Source organism: Sinocyclocheilus anshuiensis, unplaced genomic scaffold, assembly GCF_001515605.1.
Source record: "Sinocyclocheilus anshuiensis isolate Anshui unplaced genomic scaffold, SAMN03320099.WGS_v1.1 scaffold482, whole genome shotgun sequence".
NCBI classification, from domain to species: Eukaryota; Metazoa; Chordata; class Actinopteri; order Cypriniformes; family Cyprinidae; genus Sinocyclocheilus; species Sinocyclocheilus anshuiensis.
This window is the reverse complement of record NW_015547676.1, coordinates 703166-720635: the sequence shown is the minus strand read 5'-3', so window position 1 is coordinate 720635 and position 17470 is coordinate 703166. Positions and strand designations below refer to the sequence as shown.

General features: G+C 38.4%; 2 protein-coding genes across 2 annotated transcripts in view; both read left to right on the top strand.

The window, feature by feature from the left end:
* Positions 1–1710, top strand: part of LOC107703006 (protein CASP-like) — a 39919-nt gene extending 38209 nt beyond the window's left edge. The window contains exons 21-23 of the mRNA XM_016505494.1: positions 834–914; positions 1015–1079; positions 1200–1710. Coding sequence (XP_016360980.1) covers positions 834–914; positions 1015–1079; positions 1200–1251 — 198 coding nt within the window. The 3' untranslated portion in view covers positions 1252–1710. The remainder of the gene's footprint in view (positions 1–833; positions 915–1014; positions 1080–1199) is intronic.
* A 4779-nt stretch (positions 1711–6489) lies between these two features.
* Positions 6490–17470, top strand: part of LOC107703035 (SH2B adapter protein 2-like) — a 24439-nt gene continuing 13458 nt past the window's right edge. The window contains exons 1-2 of the mRNA XM_016505527.1: positions 6490–6662; positions 12654–13539. Of these exons, the coding sequence (XP_016361013.1) occupies positions 12685–13539 (855 nt within the window). The 5' untranslated portion in view covers positions 6490–6662; positions 12654–12684. The remainder of the gene's footprint in view (positions 6663–12653; positions 13540–17470) is intronic.

Here is a 17470-nt window from a genome sequence, read left to right as displayed (position 1 = left end):
ACAGCACTCCAGTCCATCAGTTAACATCTGGAGAAGACAAAAGCTGAAACTAATCCAGCATTAAGACGTTTTTGACTGAAAACCATCTGGTCTGAATCAGGAAAGAAATCTGCACAGATCAAGCAGCTCTAAACAAATATGTGGCTGGATTTTAATGTGAGAGACAACAGCAGATGCACTTTTTCACTGGAGGAAGCGTTATTATGGATTATGGACTCAATGTATTTTAGTTAAAAACGTCTTAATGCTGGATTAGTTTCAGCTTTTGTCTTCTCCAGATGTTAACTGATGGACTGGAGTGCTGTGGATTACTTGTGGATTATTGTGATGTTTTTATCAGCTGTTTGGACTCTCGTTCTGACGGCACCCATTCACTGCAGAGCATCCATTGCTGAGACACTGATGCAATGCTAAATATATCAAAATCCCACGAAGGAACAAACTTGGATCTTGGATGGCCTGAGGGTGAATGCCCTTTGATTTTTAGGAAATTTTCATTTTTGGGTGAATTTATTTAGATTTTTTGGGGATATTTTTTTATTCAAATATTGTGGTACTCAAATCTATTTTCTCAAGGTTGGCAGATATCTGCAGCGTGTGACTCTGGTGATCACCTGACTAAACATACAGTGATTCTACATTTTAGTTAATGGTGGGAAAAAGATCCAGATGCTTGTACAGACACATTCAGAGCTAAGCTGACACAACACATGCTCACATTTCACCAAACCTGATCCGGTTCGCTTGGTCTTCGGTGACGGTGTTGTTTTGTCATTTCCCTCCTCTTTTGCTGTTCCTGCTGTCTGTGCTGATGCTCAGCGAATGTGTTTCAGGGTCGTGTGATCCTCTCCAATAAGACAGCCAGAACTGTGGCGTTCTTCTACACGCTGATGCTGCACTGCCTCGTCTTCCTGGTGAGTCACATGATCCTCGGTTTACGCTGTCCGTCACAGCGCACTGCTGTTTTAAGTGTTTTGACTGTGTGTGTGTGTGTGTGTGTGTGTGAGAGATCAGGTGCTGTATAAAGCCGCCTGGAGTGAGAGTATCAGTCGGGACTGTGCTGCATTTTGTGCAAAGAAGTGAGTGTTTTTACCCTGTGCGAGTTTCCTGAATGACATTTGATCTGGTTTTGAACCACATGAATTGTGTTTCATGCATGTGGTTTCTGGTTCACACTTTCTTCCTCTTTCTTCCTGCAGATACTCAGACCACCTGCACCGTTTCCATGAGACTGGAGATGTGTGGCAGTAGCGGCGTCTATCCACTAGAGAGAGCTGTTCACATCAATCACATGTTCATGACATGAAAATCATAGCTTGTCTTACTAGGACCAGGTTAGTTGGGGAATATACTGGGTTGAATATTAAACTGACAGGAGGTTTAAAGGTTTGATGCTGTTAATTTACAAGATGAGATGTTCTGCAAGCCATGTGTTGAGCATTTTCTCTCGGTTATCATCGATTTGACTTGAAATCAGTCATCTCTGACATCTGTAACACCTGCCCAGGGCTGATCTGTTGCTCTTGCATACATTGATTATAATGCTTTACAAAAAAATCGGTGGTTTTGGTTTATTTAACTTTGTGCCAGTCTGCCAGATACTTAGACGCAAAGCATCTGACACAATATTTACATCCCTTTATTTTGTATATTCAGCTATTGGGACTTAAGGTGTAGTCTCTTGAAATTAAAGTTAAGCTTTCAAGGGAATGTGTGTTTTCTTTATTTACGAGATTAATCTATTAATACGACTAATAAAATAAAATAAATAAAAAGTTTGGGGGTCGGTAAGATTTTTAATGTTTTGGAAAGGAGTCTCTTTTGCTCATCAAGGCTGCATTTATTTGATCAAAAATACAGTAAAAACAGTAAAATTGTAAAATATTATTACAATTTGAAATAACTGTTTTCTCTGTGAATATCTGTTAAACTGTAATTTATTTCTGTGATGCGCAGCTGTATTTCCAGCATCATTACTCCAGTCTTCAGTGTCACATGATCTTCAGAAATCATTCTAATATACTCATTTGCTGCTCAACAAACATTTCTGATTATTATCAATGTTGGAAACAGTCGTGCTGCACGATATTTTTGTGGAAACCGTCATACGTTTTATTTTTCAGGATTCATAGATGAATAGAACGTTCAAAAGAACATTTATTTGAAATAGAAATCTACTGTAACATTCTAAATGTCTTTACTGGCACTTTTGATCAATTTAATGCATCCTTAATGAATAAAAGTATCGTTTTCTTTCCAAAAAAAACAACATACTGACTCCGCCCCTTTGAACAGCACTGTGCATGAACCAATAATTGGAGATATTTCCACATTTGCTTTATTGGTTCTGAGGAACATCTGTGGAGTGGCTTTAAATACATGAAATGTGTGAAATGGCATGGACTCCTGTACACTGAAAGCAGCATCCGCTGAACCTAATTATGAATAAATGAAGGGCTTCCTGTGGACAGCTGAGAATATTTCTGGACTTACACTGATGATGCTCGAGACTGCTCAGGAGTTCATCGTGGAAGCAGAAGTGAAAGGCTCATTTTGTAATGAATAATTAGTGAGCCGGAAAACAGTCTCCTCCATCGGTCTGCAGACATCCAGCGGGGTGTTGTGTGCTTGAATAATTCATCTAACGGCTCTTAATGAGTCCAGACCCTCAGCAGTTCATTCTGCTGTTCATGAGCCTGCAGAGCTTGCCCAGGAGCAGCTGGATCTGAACATCAGATGTTGTTAACACACGGCCTGGGTTATCTGTCGGATGCTTTTTGTGCTTAAAGTTAGATTTATTGTGTTATTTGCCTGAGAAAGAGATGACAGTAACTGATTACATTTGATCTAAATTTCTAATGTTTTCAACTGTTAATCATTTTCACATATGTAAAGCTCGCTCGAAGTAAGATTAGAATCATTTAATTTTTAAAGCCCAGCCACCACAAAATCAGACTTACTTTGAGATCATTCTGAGGTTAAATACAGATTTAAAACCATACACTCTTAAAAATAAAAGTGCTTCACGATGCCATAGAAGAACCTTTTTTGTCTGAATGGTTCCATTAAGAACCTTTAACATCTGAAGAATCTTTCTGTTTCACAAAAGCTTCTTTGTGGCGAAAGAAGGTTCTCCAGATTATAGAAAGGTAAGAAAGAGATGGTTCTTTAAAGAACCTTTGACTGAATGCTTCTTCTATGGCATCGCTGTGAAGAACCTTTTAAGCACCTTTGTTTTTAAGAGTGTAATCTAAAATACTTGTGCTAGGACATTAGTCTGCAGTGAAAAATTAGATCAGTTTGGCTTGAGTTCCACCCTGAAGTATTCCAAATTTTTCCTCATTACATCTTACATAATAAGAACACACACAGTTACTCTCATATCACTGTCTATCACTGACGGAGCATTCTGTTTGCATTATTATTATACTTGCTCATGGTACTGCTATTCCAACCATTGTCTTCCTAATTCAACACAGCCCTGATTGTTGATGCACAGTGACATGTTAGCATATACTTGCTAGGTAACGTCATCCATGTGTGTTGAGGAATGGGTGTGCACAAAATCTGGAAGACCCTGTGGATTGCATTCTTTAAATAGATAGCCAATGAAGTTATTCCTGAGATGCACTCTAACAGGCTGGTCATATTTTTTAACACTTCTGCTTGTTGATACCAGACATTGTTTTGACAAGAACTTACTTGGGTGGTCACGTAGCTGATCGAGTTATGCATTTTGGTGGTTTGACATATTCAGGCTACATTTCATGTCGCACCTGTAGGAATCAATGTACAAATTTGTTTGTGTGAATTTGTTTACAGAGCAAACAAAAATAACTAATCCTTTTTTTTAATTGTTTGAGCATATAGAAGTAGATTGTAGATATTTTGCATGGTACTTGACATGAGCCCCAGATCAACTTTGACAGCATTATGGCCCCTGTCCTGCATTCACTGAGGAACTGTAACAAAGGCCTCTCATGCTAGTATTACAGTGCCTGGCATCCGGCTGCACGTTTATGAACTACAGGCAGCCGAGTAGTTGACCAAAATAAATGCCATGTGTGTGTTCCATTTACTTAGAGCTTTTGCCCCCAGTTTCTTTTCATCATCCAGAATAAACAAAGCAGGGCCCCAAGTGCATCATGGTCTGTTAAATCCTTTCTGAGCAGCAAGCCTGTTTGTAAAAGCCCCCCCACCTGCCACCCTGTAACCCGAGTATGGCAGCAGAGGTGGGGTGCGGGGTCTTATTAGGAATATTATGTCTTCAAGCCAATACAGGTGCATAACTTTTTGATTTCACAGTTGTTTTCTCAATGACTGATAACAAATATGCATCATTACAGGTCACCTGGAGCTGTTTTTGACCAGGTAAAAAGGGTGTTGTTTTACACGACCACTGAGACCATTTCAAGAATACCCTAAAGAATAATACCAACTTGTGGAAAATGGATTTAATTTTTAATTTTTAAAGCCCAGCCACCACAAAATCAGACTTACTTTGAGATCATTCTGAGGTTGATTTAAAACAAAGAAGGTTCTCCAGATTATAGAAAGGTAAGAAAGAGATGGTTCTTTAAAGAACCTTTGACTGAATGCTTCTTCTATGGCATCGCTGTGAAGAACCTTTTAAGCACCTTTGTTTTTAAGAGTGTAACAAGAAATCGTTTATGATATTGTTTTTGAAATCAAATCTTTGCATAGTTATAACACTGGCATCTAACAATGACTTGGGAAAAAAAACAGTTAATCTTAAAAAATAAAGTGTATACATAAACCCAAATAAATAAAACAGTTATCACATAAACCTGTCTTAAACCCCTGAAACATTGCTGTCACATATTTTAGAGCAGTCGTAACTTTAATTTAATTACACATTTTTTTCTCAGTAACTGATTACAATTACATTGTTACATGTAAGTTACTTCCCAACACTGATGATAATGAATCTCTCAGACGCTCTTTTCTTTCCTGTTTAAACTCCATCTAAGATGTCACACGAGTTTGTCTTTTTCTAACGTGATTCACGTTCCTTCTGTTGTTTGACAAGTGTCTGGTTTAAGAAATGAATCTCAGAACACATTTTGAATGAGAACGACATAACTTCATCACCAGTCGACACACATGGTGCAGCTACTTTATATTTAAAGTGAGTAGCAGATGTGTGTTTGAGTCCGCTCCCATGAAGCCTGTGTTGTTTGATGAGAATAGCACATGTGTCTAGAGTACAATAGCTCTTCATGAACGTGTGGATTCGCTCTCCTCCCACAGTCCTTTGCGGCTTTGGACACTGTGTTGTTATTGTGTGTAAAAATGCAAGTGGCATGGAGATCCAGGCTAGACTGATATAACAATATGTGCTATGTTAGTACATCTAATTGGTTTGGACAAAAGCCTGCATGATATATCTAGGATGTTTTTTTTTTTCCACGTCTATAGTTCATTTGAGCAATCCGAGCAGAAAATATAAATAAATACACACTAACTGATCTTGGACACTCGTAAAATGACCCACAAATGAACCATACTCAGTTTGTTTTAGGGTTAACACTTGTACACTTGTACACTTACATTGTGAGCACTGAGGTCACTTGCGGCTGGATCCCTTTTTAGGGAAGTTCAGCTGAACTGAGTTTAAGTGTACTAGATGTGAAAACAATCTTACAGCATTTATTTTGTAAATATAAACACATTTCGATTTTGACGGCTGCAACACACTCCAAAAAAGTTGGGACAGAGGCAACATAAAAGTGAAAAGGTTATAAAATATCCAAATTAAACTGTTTTGAAGCAGTGCACACTGCTAATAGGTGAGGGGATCGTGATTGGGTGTCTCAGACTTTCATCATCCTCCATCATTTGTAATCATTTCATTTTAAAGCACAGCCGCCACAAAAACAGACTGGGCCTACTTTGAGCTCGTTCTGAGGTTAAATACAGAATTTAAAATCATAACAAGATAGTTTAATAGCTATGATGCTGTTTTTGAAAACAAATCTTTGCATAGCTAAAGGAAACACTGGTATCTAACAATGCCGTGGGGGAAAAAACAGTTCTTAAAAAAATATAAAATCTTAATCCTAAAAAATAAAGCATATGCATAAACCCAAATAGGAAATAAAACAGTCATTTATAAAAAAACGTGTCTTATTCTGTACTCCTGAAACATTGGCGTCTTATATTTTAGAGCAGCAGTCAATGCGATTTATGAAAGAAGTCAATTAAATCTGTATGTGGGTGTTTGTGTTAAACAATTCAGATGCAACCCCCTTTGTAATCGTTAACATTTTCATAAGTAACTAATTTAATTACACATTCTTTTTCTCAGTAACTGTCACTGAACATACAGCAGCAGTGTGTTTACACACTCAAGTGATCAGATCCTGATGGAGGAGGAGGATGCTCTGAATCACCTTCACTCAGTGGCGACCAATGACTTCATGACGTGGCCCATTTAAGGACCAATCAGAAATCGCGCCGCGTCCCCTTTAAGAGCAGCTTCATTGCCTGGAGAATAGATGTGCGCGCGTCATGTATCCGTCTCTATACTGCTCGCTTATGGACCATATAGCGATGCGATGTGCTGGAGTCCTCCACAAACCTCCGTCGATGGATCTGGAGTAACAGCACTGGCATCCGATGCAGTGACGCGTTTGTCGGAGGTGAGAACGAACGCGTGTGATCCAGGGACCGCGCGTTAATTCAGGACGCGTCCAGAAACGCGCGTCGGAACGCGTCCTGAATGAACGGCCCTTCGCTCTCATTCATCATACGCCGCTTTACCTGCATATATGCGTTCGCTTGTGTTTATTTGTGCTTGATGCTCGTTTAAATGCACGCACATGTGCGGTGACGGATGATTAAAGGTCTGGTTCTGGAGATGCTGCTTCAGTGTTGGTCATATACACAGTGTTTTGTATCGATGCAGACGTGTGTGTGTGTGTGTGTGTGTGTGTGTTATTGATTCAGGCCTCGTGCACTGGCTTCATTCACGGATTCACAGCATCATGTATCATCCACGAGAACATAGAAACCGCATTTGTAAGAATGATACAAGAATTTTAAAAAAAATATTTAGAGGTGAATAAAATTGGCATTTATTTAATTCCCCCATAACTGTGTGTAAATGTTTATTTAGGGCAACAAAATCAGTGTAAACTAATTGGGGCAGAACTACAGTACCTATGTGTAAGTTAAAACATCACGTAAAGTTAAAATAATGTAATACAAAATATAAATGTGTAGAAGCACAACAAAAATATTTTCACTCTCTTTTACATTTTTGTGTTTTATGTTCTCTGATGCCCGTCCTCATGTTATTGTAAAAATGCTTTGTAAGTTAAACGGTAAACACTTAAATATCCATAAAGTAAGCTTTACCATCTGTTATTTTCTGGGCTGTCAAATATATGTGTGTGTATATAATGTTATATAACTCAACTAATATTGGCACCCTTGGTAAATAGTTGCAAATGGACTCAGAAAAAGTAGATTTGGCGGTTTGTCCAATTAGTCTTTCATTTACAATATTCACACAAATCTTACCTTTAAAGTTTGTCAAAAAATAAACGTGGAATAATTAACAAAAAAAATCTATCAAATATGTGTGACATGTGGAACCCCTACAAATTGTAATGAGAAAAATCTAACTTAAATATATCACCATTTATAACGTATGGGTTTTAAGACAAAGGACTGTTGAGCTGCACAAATCAGGAACCAGTTCAATGGTTAAAATGCTCATTTCTGTTCTCTGGGCAATAATTAGTAAGTTTAAAATCTAGTGGGGATGGAAGAAGACGTGTGTCTCACAGTGAGGAGGATGCTTTGAGTCTTTAAAGATCACATTTGGAGAAGTGCAGATGCTGGTTGTGTCTTAGGGCCAAAAAGTCTCTAAAACAACGATCAACCACCGAAATAACCACAAATTGTTTGGGAAAGTTGCCATAAAAAGCCTTCGATGTCGTCAAACAACAAACCTATCTCTTCAGCTGGGCTGTGGCCGGATCTTCCAGCAATGATCCAAAGCACACCTAAAAATCAACAAAATAGTTCACTGACCACAGAAAGAAGGTTTAGCCATGGACAGAACTCCATAGAGAGCCTGTGGGCTGAGCTGAAGAAGTCTGAATGATCTGGACAGATGCTGTGTGAAGGAATGCTCTCGGATCGCTTGCCATACGTTTATCAACCTCATTACACATTACAGAAGAAGACTCCGAGCCTGCTGTCTTGGCAAAGGGAGGTTGCACAAAATATTAAATGCAACATTTTTTTCTTTAAGTTGTTTTATTTTAATTACAGTTTAGATTTGTGTAAATATTTAGAATGAAAGACAAAGAAGATAAACCTTTCCAAGGGTGCCAATATTTGTGGAGGCCACTGTATTGTACCGTTTCAGTCTAATACACTGCTCTTGTGTAATACACTTGTCTTAATGTCTCGTGTTCAGTGAATGGCTTGTTTTCAGACAGATGCTGGTCTGTGCGTGTCTGCGCTCGGTGTTATTCTCTGCATTATGATTGGAAAATAAGTCTAGTGTCCAGAGAGAAGAGACTGCTGTGTGTCTGTGTCACAAAAGTGATTCATTGTTCTACGTTTTTTTTGTTTAAAGTAATCTTAAGAAATGCATATGTTTATGTGTGAAGTGTGATCTTTGAGAAAATATTAAGGGTCACTAACTTCGTCAATTCTTTCAATGTTTTTTTTTTGTTGTACTGTACCATGATGTGGTGTGACATAGCAAAAATGAAGAAAAAAATCTCTTAATAATATATAAATGGCATGAGAGAGATTTATCTTAATTGCTAGACACTTATTTTCATATAGTGTTATTTGTTTAATATGAAATTATAATTAACATCATTTTTTCCCCATGACTTGTTGGATAAAGCTTTGCTTTCATCCGTTCAAAACTGCTAAAAAATTATACCATTTTAAGATGAGTGATGATTATATCTCGCCTAATGCAATACTCAACTGTTTTATTTTAAAGATATTTTGAGATAATAACAAATCTGTGGTTCTTTTATGTGTGTCCCACCATAGGACATTACATCACACTAAAGAACGGAAATGGTAGTTATTAAAGTATTTCTATTTAATTTTGAACATGTCAAAGGAGAGAGAAAGTTTAATTTTGATACAAACAATATCAACATGTTTTTTTAAGCAAAACATACAATAATTTTCATCAACAAAAGTCAGTCTCTTAGTTAATTCGTATGTTACTGAAACTCTTCTAGCCCCCCCGCTGCACAGCTAAATATGATTGATTTTCAAACTATATTCATTAACATGTGAATGCATTTTTTTTTTTTAATATATGGCTGCTCTTTTTAAGGCATCATTTTGATTCTATTTTCTTTCTGCATCGCTCTCTTAGGACCTCCTCCCTTCTGGTGGATCCCTGTTAATTTTCTGTCTATATTTCTGTGTCCCCTCTCTTCCAGTAATTTCTCTCCCTCAATTCTTTCTGTTTCAATAAAAAGGATCATATTTTATACTTATTTTCATGACACTTTATAAGTACAAGTTTTCTGTAAAAACATCAGAAAATAGTTTCTTTACTGTAAGTAGGCCTATTGCATTTAAGAACACTGAAAATGATCAAAAAAGAATAAAAAGGAGATAAACAAATCTTATTTAATTATTTAAAATGCTTCTTAAAGAGACCTTGTCCTTTGGGGGAAAAAGGACGGTTTCAGCCTTTTCTGTCAATTAATGACCTTGCTATTCCAAGCTAACCTGTCATTAGCGGTAAGCAAGACATATTTGCATAATTTTCCATGATTATGTAGTTTAACATAGTTTTTAATTTAAAAATATTATTTAGGGGTGTCACACCAAAGGACAACAAAACGTAACACTTTTGTAGTGGTTCCGAAAATATATATTTGAACAATTCTGAGACAAAAATTGACCATCTGCTCATGTCATGGGCTTCACAGGGGGCTTCAGTAACACGACCATGAATGGGGTCCTTCAACTAATTAAGGTTTTCTCTGGAATTGGCCAGATTTTAAATCATGATATGGTGTCACACCAGAGGACATGGATTTCAGAGACAAAATGGATCAAGTTCCTATGCTTTCAGAAATAAATGGATGAAAAAAATGATTGCCATTTACTAAAATAGACGCTTGTACAATTATGCCGGAGGTATTTATTACAATTTTTATGCTTTTCTTTTTAATTTATAAAAGTTGTATTTTATTGAACCATGCTTGGGACAGTCACACCATTGGACAATTTTGCGACTTGGCTCAAAAAAAAATAAAAAATCGAATAACACTGCAGCTTTTATAACAACACGTCCATGTAGGACGAAGAAATGTTTAACCATTTATATATAAATATCGATTTATATATATATATACTTGTGCTCATAAGATTACATACCTCCTTACAGAATATGCAAATATGTTAATAATTTTAACTAAATAAGAGGGATCATGAAAATTGCATGTTATTTTTATTTAGTACTGTCCTGAATAAGCTATTTCACATAACAGATGTTTACATATACGCCACAAGACAAAATAACTGAATTTATAAAAAATGACCCCGTTCAAAAGTTTACATACCCTTGAATCTTAATACCGTGTGTTGTTTCCTGGATGATCCACGACTGTTTTTATATTTTGTGTTAGTTGTTCATGAGTCCCTTGTTGGTCCTGAGCAGTTCAACTGCCTGCTGTTCTTCAGAAAAACCCCCAGCTCCTGCACATTCTTTGGTTTTCCAGCATCTTCTGCATATTTGAACCCTTTCCAACAGTGACTGTATGATTTTGAGATCCATCTTTTAACGCTGCGGACAACTGAGGGACTCATGCATAACTATTACAAAAGGTGAAAACATTTACTGATGCTCAAGAAGGACACACAATGCATGTTAATAATTTTAATTAGTATTTCCTTTAAACATCCAAATGCCAGCATCCAAGATGATAAAATGTGTTTTGATCAGTGCAGCTATGGCAGTCAGATATTTAAATTGGTGAATGATGATAATTTTTAATGTTTATTGTAAATGTAATTTTGTGTTTCAAAACCACAATAAATTGGCTTGCATGGAAATTCCCTTCATGCATATAATGGAGATGCTTGTGTGTGGTTATGTTCTTTTTTTCATTAACTAACATGCTCTCATTTGATTGAACAATAATGATTAAATGTTCTTTAAAACACAAGCATAATCTAATATAAATATTTTCTGACATCTGTTGTAGTGTTTATTATAGTGCTTGACTAGTAGGTGGAGATGTTCCCAGACTGCTCAGATACCCTCAGAGCAGGATTTCATTCCAATACACCAAATTATTGACATTTCTCTAGAACATTTTTTAAAAATCAATAACTTTTCTGAAATTTGGGCTGAATATCAGCTGAGTGAGAAGACTGTACAAATTTTGTAGGATGCGAGTTAAAAAAAAAAATGCTCATGCAAGATCTATTTGTACGTAAAAGAGCTGTATGGAAATTTCACAAAACTTAGTTTCTCTCAAGTTTTGAGCAACGTGTAGAAAATAAATCAGTATCAATCAGTGCAATTTGATTTAACCGAAATGTTATACTTGAAGGAGGTGAGATTTTGCTTTAACCTGCAGACTAAAAACAACCCACAGCAGCAGTGAAAAAATATACCATTTCTGCAGGAAAACCACAGACTTGGCAACACTGCATACTGACTCGGATAAGCGTCCACATAAGTCAACATCATTTGCCAGTAGTACTGTCAAACGATTAATCGCGATTAACTCACAGTTTTTGTTTACATAATATATGTATGTGTACTGTGTATATTTATTATGTATATATAAATACACACACATGCATGTATATATTATCAAAACAGCTTATTATATGTATATATATATATATATAATAAATGTACACAGTACACACATAATGTAAACAAAAACTTTTATTTTGGATGCGATTAATCGTTTGACAGCACTATTTGCCACCATTACTTTTTCAATGATGTACGACTCGCATGATGTAAATGCATGTATCTTATTCATATCCAAATATGGAAATAAATGAATGAGGCCTGAAACCGATCTGAGGCCCTGTCCACACGAACGCGGTTATTTTTAAAACCGCAGCTTTTTCTACGTGGTTTGGCCGTTCGTCCACACGCAAACGCAGCACCAGCTCACTGAAACCGAACATTTTTGAAAACGCCTGCCAGGGTGAAGATTTTCAAAAACTCTGGTTGCGGTGTTATCATGTAGACAGCGAAACCGGAGATTTTGGCTTGTGACGTCGGAGCCTGCGCTGTTATCTCTGCCTACTGGAAACTTTTTCAGGCTTCTGATTGGCCAACATGGCTTTACGGTTGAGATTATATCGCCACCTGTTGGTTTGGCATGCTCTTGACAGTGCTTCATAGCATGCATTTGCGTTTTCATGTGGACGGAGATTTTTTTTTAAACGGAATAAAAATACCTGTGTACGTGTGGACATGGCCTGAGAATATTGGAATCCATGCCCTTTTTTCTGCTTACATATTTGTGTGTCATTTCAGATCTGTGCCACATTGGAGGAAGAAATAGGTCGCTTCAACCATGTAATGTAAATGTGGCCTTTTGCGTCACACTTTCTGATTTGCATACTGACCTGTCGCTCTCTCTGTGTCTGTGTGTCAGTGGTTTGCCAGGGCATTGGCATGGCCTAGTAATGAATGGCGACGGGGGTCCCAGCAGCCTGGAGCACTCCTCCTGCACGCTGCCCGACTGGAAGGAGTTCTGTGAGCTTCACGCTCGAGCTTCCGCCACCGATTTTGCCTACAAGTTCCAGCGATTCATCAGCGAGAACCCATGCTACGACTCGCCTGGTGCTGACGCCAGCTTCTCGCAACACTTTGCTCAACACTTCTTGACCTGCTTCTCTGCCGCCCTTGACCAAGGTCCCGGCTCTCTGGGAGACTCCTCCGCTTCGAAGTACAGCATCGTGCCCTTTGTGGGCCTACAGAGCTGCACGCTGCCCTTCAGCCACGACCTCTTCCATCGGCGCAAAGACGTGGGGGCCTCGAGCGAATCGCTGGATAGCATGGACAGCGGAGGGGGCGGAGCCAGCGGACAGGAACAGCAGACCCCCACCCGTAAGATGGCAACCGTGAGCCAATCCAGGAGTTCGGAGGATGTGTCATTGGGGCGACGCAAGGCTCGCTTCAAGAAGGGCTTTTTCCTCCGCAACATGAGTCTGAGTGTGGTGGACGGGGTGAAGGAGATCTGGCACCGCAGGGCCTCTCCAGAACCAGACCCCTCGGGGAGCTCCAGGAGGACCAATGGAGCCGAGTCCGTGGGGCCCGAACACTGGAGCCAGAAGCTGCGGCTGCCGCGGGGCTCTCAGGGCCATAAGGCGGAGCTGTTGGAGATCCAGAGGGAGGGTGCGCTCCGATACATGGTGGCCGATGACACTAACTGTATGGGGGCGGCGCAGTGGCAGAAATGCAGGTTGCTGTTGAGGAAGACCGCCGCGCATGTGGACGAAGGAGAGAGGTTCCAGCTTGAGTTCTACGTTCCACCAAAGGTAGAAGAGCACTGTGATAAAACTCTTTATTAGTATGCGAGTTTGTGGGTTAGGGGAAGAAAAACATCAGTGGAGGATTTGCACATACACCATAGTTTGGTCAATTACCCGGATCCGCGCCCATTATTGGAGATACTCGGATGTAAACAACAGCATGGATTGCACAGATAATGTACTACTGAAGACACTGTTCTAATAATTTATGATGTCTAAAGCCCCGTTTACACCAAGAACAATAACTATAAAGATAACTGTAAAGATAACGATATTAGCGAACATCCACACCATAGAACGGTTTTAGACCCGTGACACGGTTTTAGACACGATATCGTCTGTTTATTCTAAGCGCACGCTCGTCTGCCGCTTTAAATTCTCAAACTCGTGACAGCAGGATTGATGCTGATTGGGTGTCAATGATTTTATCGTTCATCAGCTGGAAAAAAAAAAACCGTTCTGAAAGTGATTTCAACGATATTGTTTCTCTGTGCCTTTATCGTTATAGCTGTGGTGTGGACTCTGCTATTCTTTAATATTGAGAACGATTTTTAGAACTATGTCTTTATCGTTATGTTTATAGTTACCGTGCTTGGTGTGAACGGGGCTTAAACCACAGGAAAAATGCGTGGAAGCTGCTAAATCAGGACTTGGTAAGCAGGAAAGGGTGCGATATTTTGACAAACTAAAGTTTATAGTATTAGTTAGGATATAAGTCTAATATTTCACCTACCTGACAAGAAATGATAACAGCAAACACGATTGTTGTCAAGATTCTTGCCCTGGAAATTCAGGTTCAATTTGGCCAACCACAAACGCCTTCTATCCTCAGTTTTTTTTTCACTCTTCTCCTTGATTTGTTGTAACTTTTGGCAGTCTATAGGCACTTTCGCACCGGAGGAACCTTTCATAGTTCCTAGAACTATTGGCGGAAGTATCTGTTTTTTGGTGTGTTCGCACCACAGGAACTAGGAACGGTTTTAGTTCTAGGAACTCAGTTTGGGGAAACTAAATTAGCTCCTACTTCAGAATAGGGTCTAAAACCGTTCTATAGGATCTAACAGTGACGTAGTGTACGCTGATTGGCCAAACGCATATGAAACACCGGCTACCCGGCATTTTTAAAAGCCATCTCTCAGTCCAACTTTTTGCTCTTTCAATTGCATAAATTGTGCGTCTACGTTCCATCTCCATTATCATTAGACCATTTTCCAGCATCAATAATCAGCTAAATTTGCGAGTTCCGTTCGGTTCAGTGGCATTGTTTACGTTTAGTGCCGCCAGTATGACCGACTTCTGGATTGATGACATGTTGTGACTCTCTATAGCGGAGGTCTTCACTCCTGGAGACCCACTGTACTGCAGAGTATCACTGCAACTCTAATCAAAAACACCTGAACCAGCTAATCATTGTGTTCAGGATGACTTGAAAACAGCAGGCAGGTGTGTTGGAGAAGGTTGGAATTAAACTTAGCAGGATAGTGGGTCTCCAGGAGCAGGGTTAAAGCCCTCTGTTTTGTAGGATAGATCTTTCCTCTACTATTTGCATTGGAATATTGGACATCTTAGGCTTTTTTGTCAAATAATGTTTCTTTTTGATTTGGTGTCGCTCTGGATTTAAACCCTGGTCTTCTATACCTGGAGTCTAGGGGTGTGCGATATTTGCTGTCTATGATAATATCGTAATTGTTGTTTTAATGATGTGTGAGCTGACATTGCTTATGCATCCAAAAGCAAAATGCAGCTAAAATGACAATATATTTCAAGTTATATTAGCAAAATAGGTTTTTGTTTTAAGTTTTATTATAGCTATACGATATGATATAGTTTAGTAATATCATGCAAGCAAGAGTGCTGTTTTCCTGAATATCAGCATGTGAACATGATTGCAAATGTGATATTGACTTTATACAAATGTTCAACAGACAAGTAGTTAATATTGAGTAAGGTCTATTTTAGACACAATATTGTAGTTATTCAATGAAAATAGTTCAAACAAGTCAGATGAGAACATTTGTGTGTCTCAGAGAAGGTGTTTTGTTCCTGAATGGATCTGTTTTTGCAGGAATCACTTGAGTCAGTGATTCAGTGATCCATTCATAAGGACAGTCACTTGCTTCGTTTCTAAATGAATCAGCTGTTTTGAAAGAATCATTTGAATAAATGATTAAATGAATCACTCACTAAGACAGGGTCTTGCCGCTGGTTGTAGTATCATATTTATTTATCTATGGCAGGCCAAAAACCAGCCGAAGTATCAGCACAGAAACACACTCAGCAAAATAGCTAACTTTTAATTATCATTATCTACAAAATCCTTAAAACAAACAAGTCAGATGAGAACATTTGTGTGTCTCAGAGAAGGTGTTTTGTTCCTGAATGGATCTGTTTTTGCAGGAATCACTTGAGTCAGTGATTCAGTGATCCATTCATAAGGACAGTCACTTGCTTCGTTTCTAAATGAATCAGCTGTTTTGAAAGAATCATTTGAATAAATGATTAAATGAATCACTCACTAAGACAGGGTCTTGCCGCTGGTTGTAGTATCATATTTATTTATCTATGGCAGGCCAAAAACCAGCCGAAGTATCAGCACAGAAACACACTCAGCAAAATAGCTAACTTTTAATTATCATTATCTACAAAATCCTTAAAACCACAGAGATATCTTTTAAAAAAATACTTTTAAAAAAGACACTGTCAATATCGCACACCCATATTAGAGTTAAAAGTAATTTATTTGTCATTTGCCTCACTAAGACAGGGTCTTGCCGCTGGTTGTAGTATCATATTTATTTATCTATGGCAGGCCAAAAACCAGCCGAAGTATCAGCACAGAAACACACTCAGCAAAATAGCTAACTTTTAATTATCATTATCTACAAAATCCTTAAAACCACAGAGATATCTTTTAAAAAAATACTTTTAAAAAAGACACTGTGTCAATATCACACACCCATATTAGAGTTAAAAGTAATTTATTTGTCATTTGCACTGGATACACTGATAATTAAGAGCTTGTGACCAGGCTCAGATTCAGACAATAGCTATGTTTCCATCACACTGCTTTTAGCCACATTTTGAAGTATCGCATCAGAAACGAGTGATGGAAACGCTGAATTTCGAATAAAAATGCCTTAATTTGCCAAAAGGTTTTTACGCTCGCTTGAGATGGTTTTTGACTTGTGCGCAAAAGGGTTATTATGAATAATGGGAGATGGAAATGCATTTACCGAATAAATTCCTCCATGCGCATAAAAAAAGTCTTTGCGCTATGGGACGGCAAAACCTGACTAACCAGCGGACCGATCTCATTCACAGCATCTGAAATGTTGTTATGATCGTTCTGAAATCCCTGAGCAAAGTCTGTCATCAAAGTATTTCTGTATAATGTTTTACACGACTGTGTTCCCAAACAGCAGCATCCGCCTCCGAAAGCATTGACCGCATTTATTGTGTTTCATCTGCTCGCTCTGAGCCGCAAGTGATTTATTATATATGAAAATTATTATATTCAGTGGCTTCTCCTACTTTTCTTAGTGATGTCTAGTGCCAGTTTATCAGGAGGTGACGATTTTGTTCTCTTTGACTCGTTGGATGGAAACGGTGCTTTTTCTCAAATGTTTTATGCGATATTCCAATTTTGCGCATAAGTTAAGTTCGAGCTTTGCAGTTGGAAGAAGAGTTGCTGCCGTACCATACAGCGATGAAGCCCGTGATGCAGAGGTGTGGGAGACTTCCCTAGTTCTCAAATCATGTTCACTTTCTGCATTCAAATTTACTGCGTTGACGATAGATGCACGAACCATCAAGGTTTGTGTGTGCGGTTTCTTCTTCTGCTTTATGAATGCCGCTCACAAACATTCTCGCGTGTGAGAGAGATTCAAATGAGAGAGGACAAGGTTTTGACTTAAATTGTTTTTTTTTTTTTTTTTTT